Source organism: Prionailurus bengalensis, chromosome E4, assembly GCF_016509475.1.
Source record: "Prionailurus bengalensis isolate Pbe53 chromosome E4, Fcat_Pben_1.1_paternal_pri, whole genome shotgun sequence".
NCBI classification, from domain to species: domain Eukaryota; kingdom Metazoa; phylum Chordata; class Mammalia; order Carnivora; family Felidae; genus Prionailurus; species Prionailurus bengalensis.
This window is the reverse complement of record NC_057360.1, coordinates 15,773,180-15,787,892: the sequence shown is the minus strand read 5'-3', so window position 1 is coordinate 15,787,892 and position 14,713 is coordinate 15,773,180. Positions and strand designations below refer to the sequence as shown.

General features: G+C 45.7%; 1 protein-coding gene across 1 annotated transcript; it reads left to right on the top strand.

Moving 5' to 3' along the window:
- The first annotated feature begins 4,014 nt into the window (after positions 1–4,014).
- Positions 4,015–14,449, top strand: SERPINC1 (serpin family C member 1). Its single transcript, XM_043567937.1, has 7 exons — positions 4,015–4,169; positions 6,123–6,489; positions 6,770–6,985; positions 7,814–7,951; positions 9,690–10,080; positions 11,377–11,441; positions 14,196–14,449. Exons 1-7 carry the CDS (start codon positions 4,129–4,131, stop codon positions 14,370–14,372), a joined length of 1,395 nt encoding a protein of 464 aa, XP_043423872.1. The 5' UTR covers positions 4,015–4,128; the 3' UTR covers positions 14,373–14,449.
- Positions 14,450–14,713: the final 264 nt, after the last annotated feature.

Below are 14,713 nucleotides of genomic sequence, written 5' to 3'. Positions count from 1 at the left end.
AGGCATAATAATATCTTCCTGGTATAGCTGACAAATGAATTATATAAGCTAATGCCTGTAAAGCACTTAGCATAGATCCTGGTGTATAGTGTTTTAAAGTGGCACCCATTCTGATGGTCATATTCAAAGATTTAAAGGATTTTACCTAAGCTAATGCAAAGTAATGGTTACATTATAGACCATGGAATATTATACAGCCATTAGAAATTTTTTTACCAGGCAGGGTGCACCTGAACACCTCTGTTCCACCTGTAGACACTGAACTGGGCGTCTCTCACTCTCCTTTTCTCCTTTGTTAGGAACCCAGGGTTCATCCAGCTTCTAGATCTTCTCTGGTGCTGCCACCACCTTCATCGTGGCCTGGTTCTCCCCTCTCCCCAAGTCTCCATGGAATAAACACTGACACCCTTATTGCTCACAAAGTCCAGACTTGTATGAATAAGTGATACACGGGCATGTTAAAACGTAGAACGCTAGGGGCACCTGGGTGGCTCAGTTAAGCATTTGGCTGTTGATTTCGGCTCAGGTCATGACCTTACGGTTCATTGGTTCGAGCCCAGCGTCGGTCTCTGTGCTCACAGTGCAGAGCCTGCTTGGGATTCTCTCTCTCTCCCCCTCTCTCCCTCAAAATAAATAAATTTTAAAAAGAGAAAGTAGAATATGAGTAAGGAGGTACATATTGACAAGTCTTGCTTCCTCCCCTGACTATCCACCCCTCATCCATATCATCTGCACTTTGTGATACAAAAGTAGCATACTAAACACTGACCTGCAGCTTGTTTTCTTTCCCACGTAATTATCCTGGAGATCTTCCATATCGGTTCAGAAAAAGGATCTTTATCCTTTTTGACAGTGGCATAATCTTCCAGTGGGGATATACCTTGGTTTATTTAACTAGTCCCCTATAGGTGGAAGTTGTTTCTCATCTTTTGCTATTGTTACCCGTCGGTTACAGTTAGTAATCTCACTGACACCCATGCAGATGTATCTGTAGGATACATGGTATTTTTGACATGTATTGTCAAATTTCCCTTCAAAGTTACAGGATTCTGAAAAGTTACAGCATTCTGCACTCACTCCCCTTAGCAATGGGTAAAAGGACCTATGTCCTCACACCCCAGCAGAAGAATGTGCCAGCTTAGTCTCTTTTAATTCTAATCATTTTCAGTGATAATCCTTTTCAGGGAATCAGATGAGAAATAACTGGGAAAGTACAGTGTTTAAAAAGTCTTGCAAAAGAATCGTGAGGGATAGTAAAATTAGGTGAAAGTTTGATGAATAACAATATTTATACACTCTCAAGTTATCTGCCCACAAGATACTTATTTAACAGAAAAGGGAGGGAAGCCTGGGTGCCTCCATTGGTTAAAGCGTCCGACTTTGGCTCAAGTCACGATCTCACGGTTCGTGAGTTTGAGACCCACGTTGGTCTCTGTGCTGACACTCTGGAGCCTGGAGCTGCTAAGAATTCTGTGTCTCCCTCTCTCCCTGCCCCTCTCCTGCCCATGCTCTGTCTTTCTCAAAAATATACATTAAAAATAATAATAATAAAAATGTAAAATTGCAGTTTTATTGACAAAGAAAGTTGGCCGACACCATTGTAACCAAGTGATCAAAGTTAACATCACATCTGAAATGGAACAAATTGACATCATGTGTCTCCTGATATGATGCAGCGAGAAGGACACAATATCACTCTGTAGTATGCCTGCCCCCTAAAAGAGTATAACTCGAATCTAATCCTGAGGAAACCTCAGACAATACACAAATTGAGAGACATCGTTCAAAAATATTTGGCTTGTACTCTTAAAAAAATGACAAAAGAGAGCAACTTTTCCAAACTAGAAGACACTAGAAACATGACACACTTTCAGCTAGATCCACCATCTTACAGTAATTTGCCAAAATGACCAACACAAAGGGGAAGAGTAGAGTCACCCACTATATGTTCTGTAGGAAACAAACATGAGGTTCTGGGAAACATTGGGTTGTTCCTTTGGCCACATATAGGCAACTCTACAAGAAAGATGATATTGTAGACATCAAGGGGATAGGCACTGTGCTAAAAGGAATGCCTCATGAATGTTAACATGGCAAACCTGGAAAAGTCCACAGTGTTACCCAGTGTGCTGTTGGCATTGTTGTAGACAAGTTAAGGGCAAGATTCTTGCCAAGAGAATTAATGTATGTATTGAACATATTAAGCATTCTAAGTGCCGAGATTGCTCCCTGAAGCGTGAAGGAAAATCATTAGAAAAAGAAAGAAGCAGATAAGACAGAGAGAAAGGTACTTGGGTTTAACTGAAGCACCAGCCTGCTCCACCCAGAGCACACTGGGAGAACCAAAGGAGTCTGAGCTGATGGAACCAATCCTCTGTGAACTCATGGCAGGATAGATGTAGAAAAAATAGAAGACCTCTGGGCTGTAAAAAAGACATGACAACTAAATGCAATGTGTGATCCTAGAAAAGGAGAACAAAGTGGAGGTGGGAGGCACTAAATCAATGTCTCCCAAAGCGTGGGGACTTCCAGGGCTCCTTCATGTATATGTGAAGTCTAACTTTTAATATATAATTAAAGTTTTTTTAAATGCTTTGTTTTATTTTTGGGAGAGAGAGCATAAGCAGGAGAGTGGCAGAGAGAGAGGGAAATAGAGGATCCGAAGCAGCTCCAGGCTCTGCTCTGACAGCAGTGAGCCCAATGTGGGGCTCAAACTCACAAACCACAAGATCATGGCCCAAGCCGAAGTCAGATGCTCAACCGACTGAGCCATCCAGGTGGCCCTTAATATATAATTTTTAATAATATTTAGGTGTTATTTAGCAAGATTACAAGGGGATCCTGAGGGCAAAAGTTGAGTAGGACAATTGGCAAGCTTAAAATATGGCTTATAGATTTGAATATAATACTACATCATCGTCAGCTTTTCTGCCTTTGATCACTGTACTGTGGTCTGGTAAGTAAATCCTTGTTTTTAGAAACTTCACACTATTTAGGGATAAAGGGACATTAGATCTGCAACTTACTCCCAAATAGCACAGAAAAATAATAATATGTATTACATATATAATATATGAATTCCTATGAGTATACCACCCTCAATCTTTTATCACACAAAAGGAGGCATACTTATCCTGTGAGTACTGTTGCAGCAATCCTTATGGTACTGTTTTTGGCCATTTAGGAAGAGGAAAATAAAAATACACCTGCTCTTTATCCCCCTTAGTTTGAATTCATTTAATCTCCCCAATAACATAAGTAAAAATAACAATATATACAAAGAAATAGGATTTGGTTTCTTTGCTTTTAAAGAAGTATTTCAAGGGTGCCTGGCTGGTTAGGTTGGTAGGACATGTGACTCTTGATCTCGGGGTATGAGTTCAAGCCCCACGCTGGATGTAGATTACTTTAAAATAAAATCTTTAAAAAATAAATAAATATTTCAGCAGTAGCTTGTGTGTTTTTTTACCTGCCTCATACTTTGTCTCCTGATCCCCCAGTGGGATCAATTACTCCCTTGTGAGTCCTCGTCTGCGTCATGGACATGTTGGCTCTTAGAATCCTGAAGGCAGTAATTGTTTCAGAACACGCTCCCCTCTGACTAGATATTATGGACTCTTTCTCCTGAAAGAGAGCTGTGAAAGAGAGCATATTACACTGAGCAGGTGGAAAGCTAGAAGTTTCTGGACATTCGATTTGACTAGTTATATTCACCTATTTTGTCTCCTCGTTTCGATAACCAGGGGGAAAAGAAACTCCTGAAAACAAACTTCTCCTCAGGCATTTTCTGACCAAGTTTGAATTTGTGAACATTCCTCCTTTTCCTTTTCTGCAAAGATAAAGAAGAGAGTGAAGGAGTATGGGTAAGAAAGGTGGGCCTTGCCTTCCCTCGACCTGACTGAACTTTAAAACTTCTCTACTAATTAAACAACACGGGCCTGTACACTTTGCTTAACCCTGGAAGCTGGTCATCAGCCTTTGACCTCAGTTTTCCCCTCGTCACCAGTTCCCTCCCCCACCCGAGCTTCTGGAACCTCAGTCAGATTTAGAGGAAAGAACCAGTTTTCAGAGGGATTGCCTCAGAACACACTATCTCCACACGCCCGGCCCCGTGGAAGATTAGCAACCATGTTTTCCAATGAGATAGGAACTGTAGCTGCTGGAAAAAGGTAAGAGAGGCGAGTTTTCTCTTTCGCATGCCCTCATTGGGTTTTCTGACTTTTGAAGGGTGGCCTCGACACCTTTGAGAAAACCAGGCCCTCTCCCTGGGTAGTTACAAAAAAAGATGTGTTTGGAAGACGTCATGCCAAGTGCCCTCCCTCCCACTCCCTCTTGGGGTAAGCCACACCTTGGGCTCTTAGCTCAAGAAACCAGGCACGTCTTCCCTGTGTCACAGCTGTGGCAGTGCCAGCCCTCACAGCAACCGGGAGACGCTCCGGGGGAAATTCCCAGGCCCGCCAGACAGCTGAAAAGAGGGCAAATTCAACCTATTTAACCTGTGAGGACCTCCTAACTCCTTTTTTCCTTCTCCTCCAGCTTGGTTGCCTCCCCCACCCCCACCCCCACTCCAAGATCTCAGTGACCTTTGGCTGAAGGATAGCAGCTCTGTCCCCTTGCCTCACGGGGAGGTCCCCTCCTCCCTCGATATCACACACATTCCCCCTCCTGACCCGGGTTGTTCTGGGGGCTGGAAGTGAGGCCGGGGCACACCGTATTGGTGATTCTTTCCCCCACGAACAAAGCTCCCAGATCCCCCTCAGCCTCCACTTGTATTTCCAAACGTGGCTGAGGGACCAAACAGGAAACAAAAGGCGAGCAAGACAGGGAGATGCATGGCAGGGGTCTCTGTCTCTGCTTCTTCACCCCGCCTCCTAAATCACCCTGAGCGGCTCCCATCTTCTCTCCCACTCCGTGCCTCGATTCTTAAAGGGCCGCAGAGTTTGCCTCGTCTCACGCAAGAAGCCAAGTCCCCCTCGGTGGTCCCCAGCTTCCGCAGCCCAACACTTGCCAGCAGGCCACCTCAGGGAGTCCTCTCAGCACTGTGTGCGTGTCTTTTTCTGCCTGGGGAAGGCTCAGTACCCACACGGACTCCCAAGTCAACCAGAGGAAGCCCCTGGTCTTTCTACAAAAATATTACAAGAGTTTATGCCTTGGTTTGCTTAACCGAGTGTTCCAATTTTCCTAGTTTGCCAGTCTCGTGATCTCACTTTTTTTGTTTTTAAGTTAAGATTAATTTCATTTGCTCTTAGTGAACCCCTGTTGGCAACTATGAAAATTTCCAGGCAGAGAAATGATGAGGGCCTGAACTAAGGCAGTGAGAGAGCCGGGGAACAGAATTAATGGAATCCAGGGTCTGACTAAAGAGGGTTTTCGAGGGAGGAATCCAGAGAGCCTGCCAGCTTTCTGGGTTGGATGTCAGCATGCACGAGGGGCCCATTTGTTGCTTTGGAGGATGTAGGAGAAGCAGGTGGGCGGGTGAAAGTTGCAAGTGCAGTTTGGTCGTTTTTCACTAAGGAATCTTCAGGCCGTCCGGGAGGAATTGTCCAGCAACCGATCGGTCTGGAGCTCCTTGGGAGGTTAGGGCTGGAGCTAGAGGCCTGGGGAGGCTCCAGCACACACATGGTGCTTTGCCCTGTTCATTCCCTCTCATCCCGTTGTATGACTGAAATCTCTGCTGCATCAGTCAAGATCCTTCCAATCTCTCAACATCCAGGTAACATTCAAGCCTTTCCTTAACAGCTTCTGCCAATGGCTCCTCCCGCCGCCCTAAGTCTTCACTGGACACTGAAGTCCCCTGCCTGTCACATGTGCGTGCCCCATCTCACCAATGGAAGCTTTGCATTCTTTATTTCTCCCAGCCTTGGGCACACGGTACTTTATAACCATCATTCGCTTCAATAGTTGATTTTAATTTCAGCATGACTATGTCCAGGCGAGTAGAACTATCCTCTTGCAAGGAGTCCAGGACCGGGCTTGTCCTGGGCCCTTGTACTTTGCAAAGGTTTTGGCCCTCCTCCTGGCCAGGTGGGCTGGAATCCCGTGCTTCACTGGGGCAAGTCTGTGATGGGCAGTGGGGATAGTTCTCCCAGCCAGGCTTAACTCAGCTTTCTGTCTCCCTATAGGAGGATATGTCTTCTCTCCTTGCTCATTGGCCTCTGGGGCTGCGTGACCTGTCACTGGAGCCCCGTGGAGGACATCTGCACAGCCAAGCCTCGGGACATTCCTGTGAATCCCATGTGCATCTACCGTTCCCCAGAGAAGAAGGCAATTGAGGATGAGGGCTCAGAGCAGAAGATCCCCGAGGCCACCAACCGGCGGGTTTGGGAACTGTCCAAGGCCAATTCCCGCTTCGCCACTGCCTTCTATCAGCACCTGGCCAACTCCAAGAATGACAATGACAACATCTTCCTATCGCCCCTGAGTATCTCCACAGCTTTTGCTATGACCAAGCTGGGTGCCTGTGACAATACCCTCAAGCAGCTGATGGAGGTACAATCCGAAGTCTTTCTGCCTCATTACCGGACACGCAAGAAAACACGTATTGATCTGGAGCCCGTTAGAGACTCTCTTTGTGTCTTTACCCTTCCTCCTCCCTCCCCTTCCTTTGTTCTCCTTTTATCCACATACTCATTTAGAAAACAGGGGCCGTTCCAGGCGCAGTGCTCGAAGGAGCTCACAACTGAGGTGGCTGTAGATAGGGGGCTAACCAGTGTTGTGTTCACCACCATGTTAGCCAGGCTTCTCCACCGTTTTCTTTTGGTTTCTACAGGTTTTTAAGTTTGATACCATCTCCGAGAAAACATCTGATCAGGTGCACTTTTTCTTCGCCAAACTGAACTGCCGACTCTATCGAAAAGCCAACAAATCCTCTGAGCTAGTATCAGCCAACCGTCTTTTTGGAGACAAATCCCTTACCTTCAACGAGACCTACCAGGACATCAGTGAGGTGGTATATGGGGCCAAGCTCCAGCCCCTGGACTTCAAGGTGAGTTGCAGATGTCATCCCTGACCTCAGAGTTCTTTCTCTCCACTCAGCTTGAGAGGACAGGGAAGCAGGATCCAGGATCTAAACTAACACAGCTCTGCTAGTTGAAGGCAGGCTGGGGGTTGGGGAACGACCGAAAGTCAGAACCTCTGGAATGTATCTTCTTGCTTGAAACCTGAGAAATCAGTGGTATCTATGGCTTAGATTGCAGTAGTTGCTCTGAGAAAGTGGTATAAATAATAAATTCCTCATTTTGTCCACCAGGACCAAAAAGTATTCTGCAGATGCCAGTCCTACAAGGCTCCTTATTTAATTTTTGAAAGTTACCATGGTCAAATAAAATTGGTGTATGGTGCGTGTTGTATTCTCCTCTTGGAGATTCATGAAGTGCCTATTAGGTCTTCTGAGAAGTCCAGCAACAAAGAAATCTATTGGTTCTATTCAATCAGCATCTCTCAATTTTTTTTTTTTTTTGGACCACATGGGCATCCTCTTTGCCTCTCATCCCTGCATGACTCATTAGTTTCCCACAGAGCATATCAGAGAAAATAACATTTTGTTTTCTTTTTCCCACACTATTTTCTTCTTTTCTGTTCCTTTATTCCTGTTTCTCTTTCTTTCTCTTTCTTCTGTTAATATTTACTAACCATGTGGAAGATTCCTGGCATTACACTAGACATGTGAGTCTCCCCAACCTGAGTTAGAGTGATCACTTGGCCAAACGGTGGGAAAGGGCAGAGGGCTGATGAATAAAATAAACTGCTGTGTGGGGAAGTGGAGAAGCCCACTGAAACACGGGTGAGTAGGTTTGTTTCCTATCCTCCTCAGGAAAATCCAGAGCAGTCCAGAATGACCATCAACAAATGGGTATCCAATAAGACCGAAGGGCGTATCACTGATGTCGTTCCCCCAGAAGCCATCGACGAGCTCACTGTACTGGTGCTGGTCAACACCATTTACTTCAAGGTACTCAAAGTGCCCCTGAACAGACAGGCCCAAAGAACTTGCTCTTGTCCTCCAGCTCACTTTCTTTCACACCACGGGGCATTAGGTAGATCTTCTCTGAGAAATGGTCGACACGTGGCCTGGGAAGAAATACAGATTTACTGACAGTCTAGAACCACGTTTAAGGCCGTGGCCACTGGTCTGAAGTCCAGGAGTGCCTGGTAGTGTCTCCGGACCCAAGGAAGCCATGCATACACTCACAAACTTAGCTGGTCCAGCTGCAAAGCGTGCATGGTGATGAACTCTCATATCCATGTGACCATTTTTTTGCTATCCATTTAACTCCATTTTGAAATCCAGAACAACATGACAGACTCTATTGACAGTCCTCAGGGCTGAGATTTTCTCCATCATCTGTAGCACCTTCCAGAGTGACTCAAAGTTCCCCTTGCCTGAAGCTGCAGAACCTCTAGGCTCACCTCAAACTCTGCAGAGGCCCTGTGATTTGATCGTGCAGAGGCTTTTATCTTTCTCAGAGAACCAAGAGTTCTAAAGACTGTTTCGACTTCATATATTTAGAAAGGGGAATGAGGGAATAAACAGATCACTGGTACTTGGGAGGGCCACAAGTTTCAGACAGGCGGATTTGCAGCACATTTGCCCATCCTGGGCTGTGCTCCACGTGCATTCTTACCCCTGCACAGGGCCCAGGAGGTTGGTCACTGCTGTTGCCAACCACTTTGTCTCTTGGGGCCTCCCTCTCCCCAGGAGTGGAGTAGGTTGTATTTACACAATGTGTACTGCCCTCTACAGTTTACAGAACACTTTGCTATTTATTAGCCCTCTTTATTCTCACAAGATCATAAATGAGACCTTGGGCCTCTCAGATTACTTAGTTTAAATCCTGGCTCTTCCATTTCTGCTGTGTGAACTCAGTTGAGTTACCTGAGACCATCCTATGCCTTGACTACTGCGTCTATAAAATGGTAATAATGATACACCTACCTCACAGGGTTACTGAGGGGACTGAACAAGTGAATGCATGTAAAACACTGGCACACAGTAAGCATCCTGCAGATATGAGCAATCGCCAGCTCCTAACTTTACAAATGAGGACCCACCACTCAAAGAGTTAAATGACATGTCCCCAAATCAATGCGCCAGAAAATGACAAAGAATGATAATCACAGCTCAGAAATTTCAGAGGGGTATCTTGAATCCCAGGGACCCTCCCTCTTTGAGTAGGAAGTTAGCCAGGACTCACCCGCTGCCTGGCAGGGTTCCTGAATGCTATCCCCCACCCCACCCCCAAACCCACCAGGTTATTATCTGCGTTTGGCCTTTATTTATCAGGGGTGGAGTCTAGCATTTTGGAGGATGGCCTTTGAGAAAGAGGCTGCTGGGAGGCAGAAAGCAAAAGGCAATAAGATTTAAACTCAAAAAGATGCTTGTGGAGAGGCCAGTAAGTTGTTCTTGGTTTTAGTTTTTATTTTTCTAGTTATAAAAGCAAAGGAAGAGCCACTGCAGAAAATCTGGGAAATACAGAAAAGTTTACAGAAAAAAACACTCATAATTCCATCATTCCGACATAGTCATTGTTCTCCTTTTCATGCATATCCCTCTAATCTTTTCTCCTAATAATTCTGCTAACATATTTGCAGGAGAAAATAATGTGACAATTTCCCATGTCAATATTCTCCTACGGATGTCTTTGGTCTTCCTGCTTTGTGACTCTCTCCCGCCTGGTGTCTCCTCCCAGGGCCTGTGGAAGTCGAAGTTTAGCCCTGAGAACACAAGGAAGGAACTGTTCTACAAGGCTGATGGGGAGTCGTGTTCGGCGTCCATGATGTACCAGGAAGGCAAGTTCCACTACCGGCGAGTGGCAGAAGGCACCCAGGTGCTCGAGCTGCCCTTCAAGGGCGATGACATCACCATGGTGCTCATCCTGCCCAAGCCCGAGAAGAGCCTGGCCAAGGTGGAGCAGGAGCTCACCCCGGAGGTGCTGCAGGAATGGCTGGATGAGACAGCGGAGACCCTGCTGGTGGTCCACATGCCCCGCTTCCGCATCGAGGACAGCTTCAGCGTGAAGGAGCAGCTGCAAGACATGGGCCTCGAGGACCTGTTCAACCCTGAGAAGTCCAAGCTCCCAGGTGAGCCTAGGAAGGACGTTCCTCTTCCCTCTGCTCCCCTCCCCCGAGGCAGTCTGGGCTAAGGTGAAAGAACTGGGGAAAGAGCAGAAAAGAGCAATGGGTGAGGACACCTGGACTCTCATCCCAGTTCCACTGCTAACTCAGGGAGCCCCCTTCCTTCCCAAGGTCTGCTTCCTCTTCTGTAGACTGGGGAGTTTGCACTTGGCTTTCCATGGGCCCAGCTGACACAGGAATCCTTTGAGTCTGTGACTGATACGGGGGATTGGCCAGGTGGTAAAGAACTTGAAAAGACATCGGAATTCAAAGCAAAGATCTGATTCAGAGCTGGGGACATCTTGGGCCCAGCAAATAGGCATTAAGAGCCCTTCACCTGATATTCCAAAGGGCTCATGAGTTTTCCTTGAGGTCACTTGGACAACAGATGTGGCCAGACTTCTCTAGCTGTGAGACTTCAGTAACAGTGTTCTGTTGTTTTGGTTCCTCCAATCCACCATTCTTTAAAAATATGGTTTAAAATATCTTTTTAGAAAAGAGGTTAACAATGTCAGGTAATTGGGTTTGCCTTTAAGGGGCTGTCTTTAAATGAGGTCTAACCAGGGGCACCTGGCTGGCTCAGTCTGAAAAGCATGTAACTCTTGATCTTGGGGTTGTGTGAGCCCATGTTGGGTACAGAAATTACTTAAATAAGTAAAACCTGGAAAAAATTTCAAACTAGATCTGACCAACTTGCCTCTTGAAAACATTGCCAGAGTGGAAAGAAAGACATTCCTACTAGGTGGGGTGAGTTTTTCTTTAAGAACAGAGTCCCCTGCTACCTTCCAAAAGCTGAAGCATAAGATTAAATTCACAGGAGTTGGGCTGAACAAGCCCAAAGTACTTTTTATTATTAATATGTATTTGTTTAGGGAGTATCATTAGTTGACGGTTCAGGATTTCTTTTTTTTTTTTTTTTTTTTTAAATTTTTTTTTTTTAACGTTTATTTATTTTTGAGACAGAGAGAGACAGAGCATGAACGGGGGAGGGGCAGAGAGAGAGGGAGACACAGAATTGGAAACAGGCTCCAGGCTCCGAGCCGTCAGCCCAGAGCCCGACGCGGGGCTCGAACTCAGGGACCATGAGATCGTGACCTGAGCTGAAGTCGGACGCTCAACCGACTGAGCCACCCAGGCGCCCCTGGTTCAGGATTTCTATTAAAAAAAAAAGCAAACCAAAGGACCTCTTATTCAAACTGAATTTCTGTGTGTTGAAACCAACCTTCCCCCTTTTCGTAGAATATTCTCTGGTCTTCCTTCTAGGTATTGTTGCAGAAGGCCGGAGTGACCTCTACGTCTCAGATGCATTCCATAAGGCCTTTCTTGAGGTGAGTATACCTCCCTTTGCTCTCTCTTCTTATGCTGTTTCTTTATTCCCATGCTGCTTTATTTTTTAGTACATTGATAAGTCGTGCGATTTGTAACTTTGGAGTTCTTACACCACTTGGCCTTCTGGTCTGACAGCAGATGCACGAACAGCAGAACACGACTGTAGAAAAAGGCATGTTTCCAGGGTCCTTCAAACCCCAAATCTATAGCCCCCCCCCCCCCCCATCCATGAGGCCTCCACAATACAGCCCTCCCCTGAAGCCCTCGTGGTCCAATTGTTCCACACTCCCTCCTGCTACTTCTGAAGCAGGTCAAACAGGAACACACACATTTAGGGGAGGGTGACACAGGAAGAGAAGCCAACAGAGGCTACTGAGTTCAGAGGAGGAGACCCAGGAGAGTCTGGGCTCGTGGAAACCCAGGGAGGAGCTTTAAGAAAACAGAAAGTTATCTAGTAACAAGATTGAAAAGTGATGACAGGTTACCATTCCCCGAGGAATTTAGACAGAACAGTGGGGGCACATGCCTAATCATAATCGGTGAAGAGCAAACAGAGGGTAATGAGGAGCTGATGAGTATGGGCCATATCCTAGAGTGTGTTCCAGAAAACTAGAGCTCTAGACTACCTGGCAAAACATGAAGTTAGGTGGTCAAATAAATGCATATCCTTTTCTTGGGAAATTAATGCACGCTGGCATTTGGCATCTAAGGAGTTCCATGGTGAAAAAAATGGTTCAGTATTGCTTAACCTACCAGAAGGGAGGTGGGTGGGGGAATGGGTGAAACAGGTGATGGGGATTAAGGACGGCACTTGTCATGAGGAGCACCAGGTGATGTGTGGAATTGTTGAATCACTATATTGTATGCTTGAAACTAATATAACACTGTGTGTTAAATAGCTGGAATTGGAATAAAAACTTAAAAAAATATACTGCTGAACCTAGTGTTTCTCCAAGTCAGGTGCCCATGGAACTCTTTACTAGAGGAATAGCTATGTAAAGCCTTTAGAAATTCTGGTTCTCAAACACTGAACTATGGATCAATAGCATTAGTTAAGTGGGGAGCTTGACTCTTGGAGAATCTAGGATAGGGCCCGAGAATCAGCATATTTACAAAGGCCCTCAAGAGATTTTAATCCACAACTAAGTTTGGGAATCACTGTCCTTTGTGGGAACCAGGCTAAGAGGCAAATGAGATGGCCAATTAGAGAAGGTCACAGGATTGAGGAAATCACAAAGAAAGGAGGGTATAGTCAAAGAGAAAGGTTTCAGAGCCTGATACTAGTAAATACAGTTGCAGAGTCCAAGCTCAGTGGGAAAGTGTAGTTAGACGGAAAGTGGAGAGATCAAAGAACAGAAGGAAGTCAGAGTAATTGTATTAAGAGGAAATGCAATAGCTTGAAAAACAGAAGGTTAAGTCTGAGAGGATAGTGTCATTATTGTGATTTCACAGGTAATTCTGAGAGATGGCAAGTTCAAGGTGTGGCCATGGGGCCGGTTTGCTTAACTAGAGTGAAGGCAATGCTCATTGAGGCTGAGGGATGAAAAGTGGGAAGTTAGGGTGTTGAACGGGCCTCCTACCAAGGGATTTTAACTACGTCAAATGCTAGCAGGAGTTAGGGTGGACAGAAAGGCTATGAGCTACGTGCCAAAATCTGCAATGTGGGGACATAATCCATGGGACAATAGATGTCAGTGACCTACAGGACAATAGCAAGAGCCGAGGGCTATATCTTAAATGTATTGAGATCAGAAGTGGGGATTTTATGCGAGTACCGGACTCATGGTTTTGGAAGCACAAATGACAGTATGGACACCCTCTTCCATATGGATTATGAAGGGAAGAGCACTTAGGAAGACCGCAAGGGAAGCTATCCTCAGTATTTTAACTATGATTGAAAATCCTCTTCTAAGGACCCTAAAGAGAAGAGGTCGAGTCAGACACCCTTGAGGGCTCGGAGTTACCAGTAGGAAGAAGCAGAGGTCTGCGTTCATTTTATCCTCCATAGCCCACTAAACAACGGTACCAGGTTCCTCTGTAGCTCTTGGAACGAAGTTGCTTTCCTTGAAAACCTGGGGAAGCCAATATACAGGACCCCAACCGATTGGAGATCTCCTGGGAAGCCATTAGAAACCAGTCTGTGATTTGAGTAAGAAGATCCTGGTGTTGCAAAAGCTCCAGTCTGCTCATAAATCTAGTCCTAGAATGATCATGAAATAGCACAGGAAGATGGAAGGAAGTAGGGAAGAAGAGTGACAGGGAGAGACTATCTTCCACCAGCTCCACAAAGCTCAGGGATCTGACGTGCTTTCATTAAGAGGCAGGGACAGAGTTTTAGTGAGATCCTGGGTCACCAAGCAGAATTTTCTGAAAGTATCTCTCTGGTAATTCTAATTAGCAAGTCAGAATACCAGTGTGTCAGACTATTACTCCAAAAAACATCCCTCTCATCAGCCAGAAATGGGCCAACCTTGCGGGCATCCACATTCCTGGTCCAGGAGTTCTCTGAGTGGCACCCTTGCCCGTAGCATACAGCTCAAGGCTTGGAGGAACACAAGTGCTTATTACATCAATGTTTATTGGATGAAAGAATGAGTAAAAGTAGGGTTCTGGTGGGAACGCAACCTGACCCGAGTGTACTTTTCACTGGAAAACAAATAGCATTTTGAGGAACTGATGTGTCTGTGGATGACTGACCTGCCTGTGATGAACTGTAGCTAATGGAGAGGTTTTGTTTCCTACGTGGTCTGCAGGTAAATGAGGAAGGCAGCGAAGCAGCGGCAAGTACTGCCATTGGGATCGCAGGCCGTTCGCTGAGCCCCAACAGGGTGACCTTCAAGGCCAACAGGCCCTTCCTGGTTCTTATAAGGGAAGTTGCTCTGAACACCATTATCTTCATGGGCAGAGTAGCCAACCCTTGTGTTAACTAAAGTGATCTTACTTTTTGCACCTCTTCCTGTTTTGGTTTGTGATAGAAGCAAAAAATAAATGCAACTCCTCCCGATTATGAATGGACTCTGCCGCCTGAAATGAAGACAAGGAAAGGAGAAGTGGATATTCTTTTGGGCGTGTGGGAAAGTGAGTGCTTTCGATTGTTCTCTACCAGTGAGCACATCTGGGTCAAGAAAGTGAAGGAGGGAAATATGTCACTGCTGCGTCTTGAAAGATGGCAGGCGTCCTGAAAGGGCAGGGGAGCCTGAAATGTCAGTATTCCCAACATGCTAAAAAAAGAAAAAAAAAAAATCCATAAATTTTAAACGAACATATCTCT

Coding starts and splice junctions, on each gene's coding strand:
- SERPINC1 (XM_043567937.1), top strand. CDS start 4,129: ATGTTTTCCAATGAGATAGGAACTGTAGCTGCTGGAAAAAG. Junction 10,081..11,376: donor TGAGAAGTCCAAGCTCCCAG/GTGAGCCTAGGA, acceptor TCTTCCTTCTAG/GTATTGTTGCAGAAGGCCGG. Junction 11,442..14,195: donor TCCATAAGGCCTTTCTTGAG/GTGAGTATACCT, acceptor CGTGGTCTGCAG/GTAAATGAGGAAGGCAGCGA.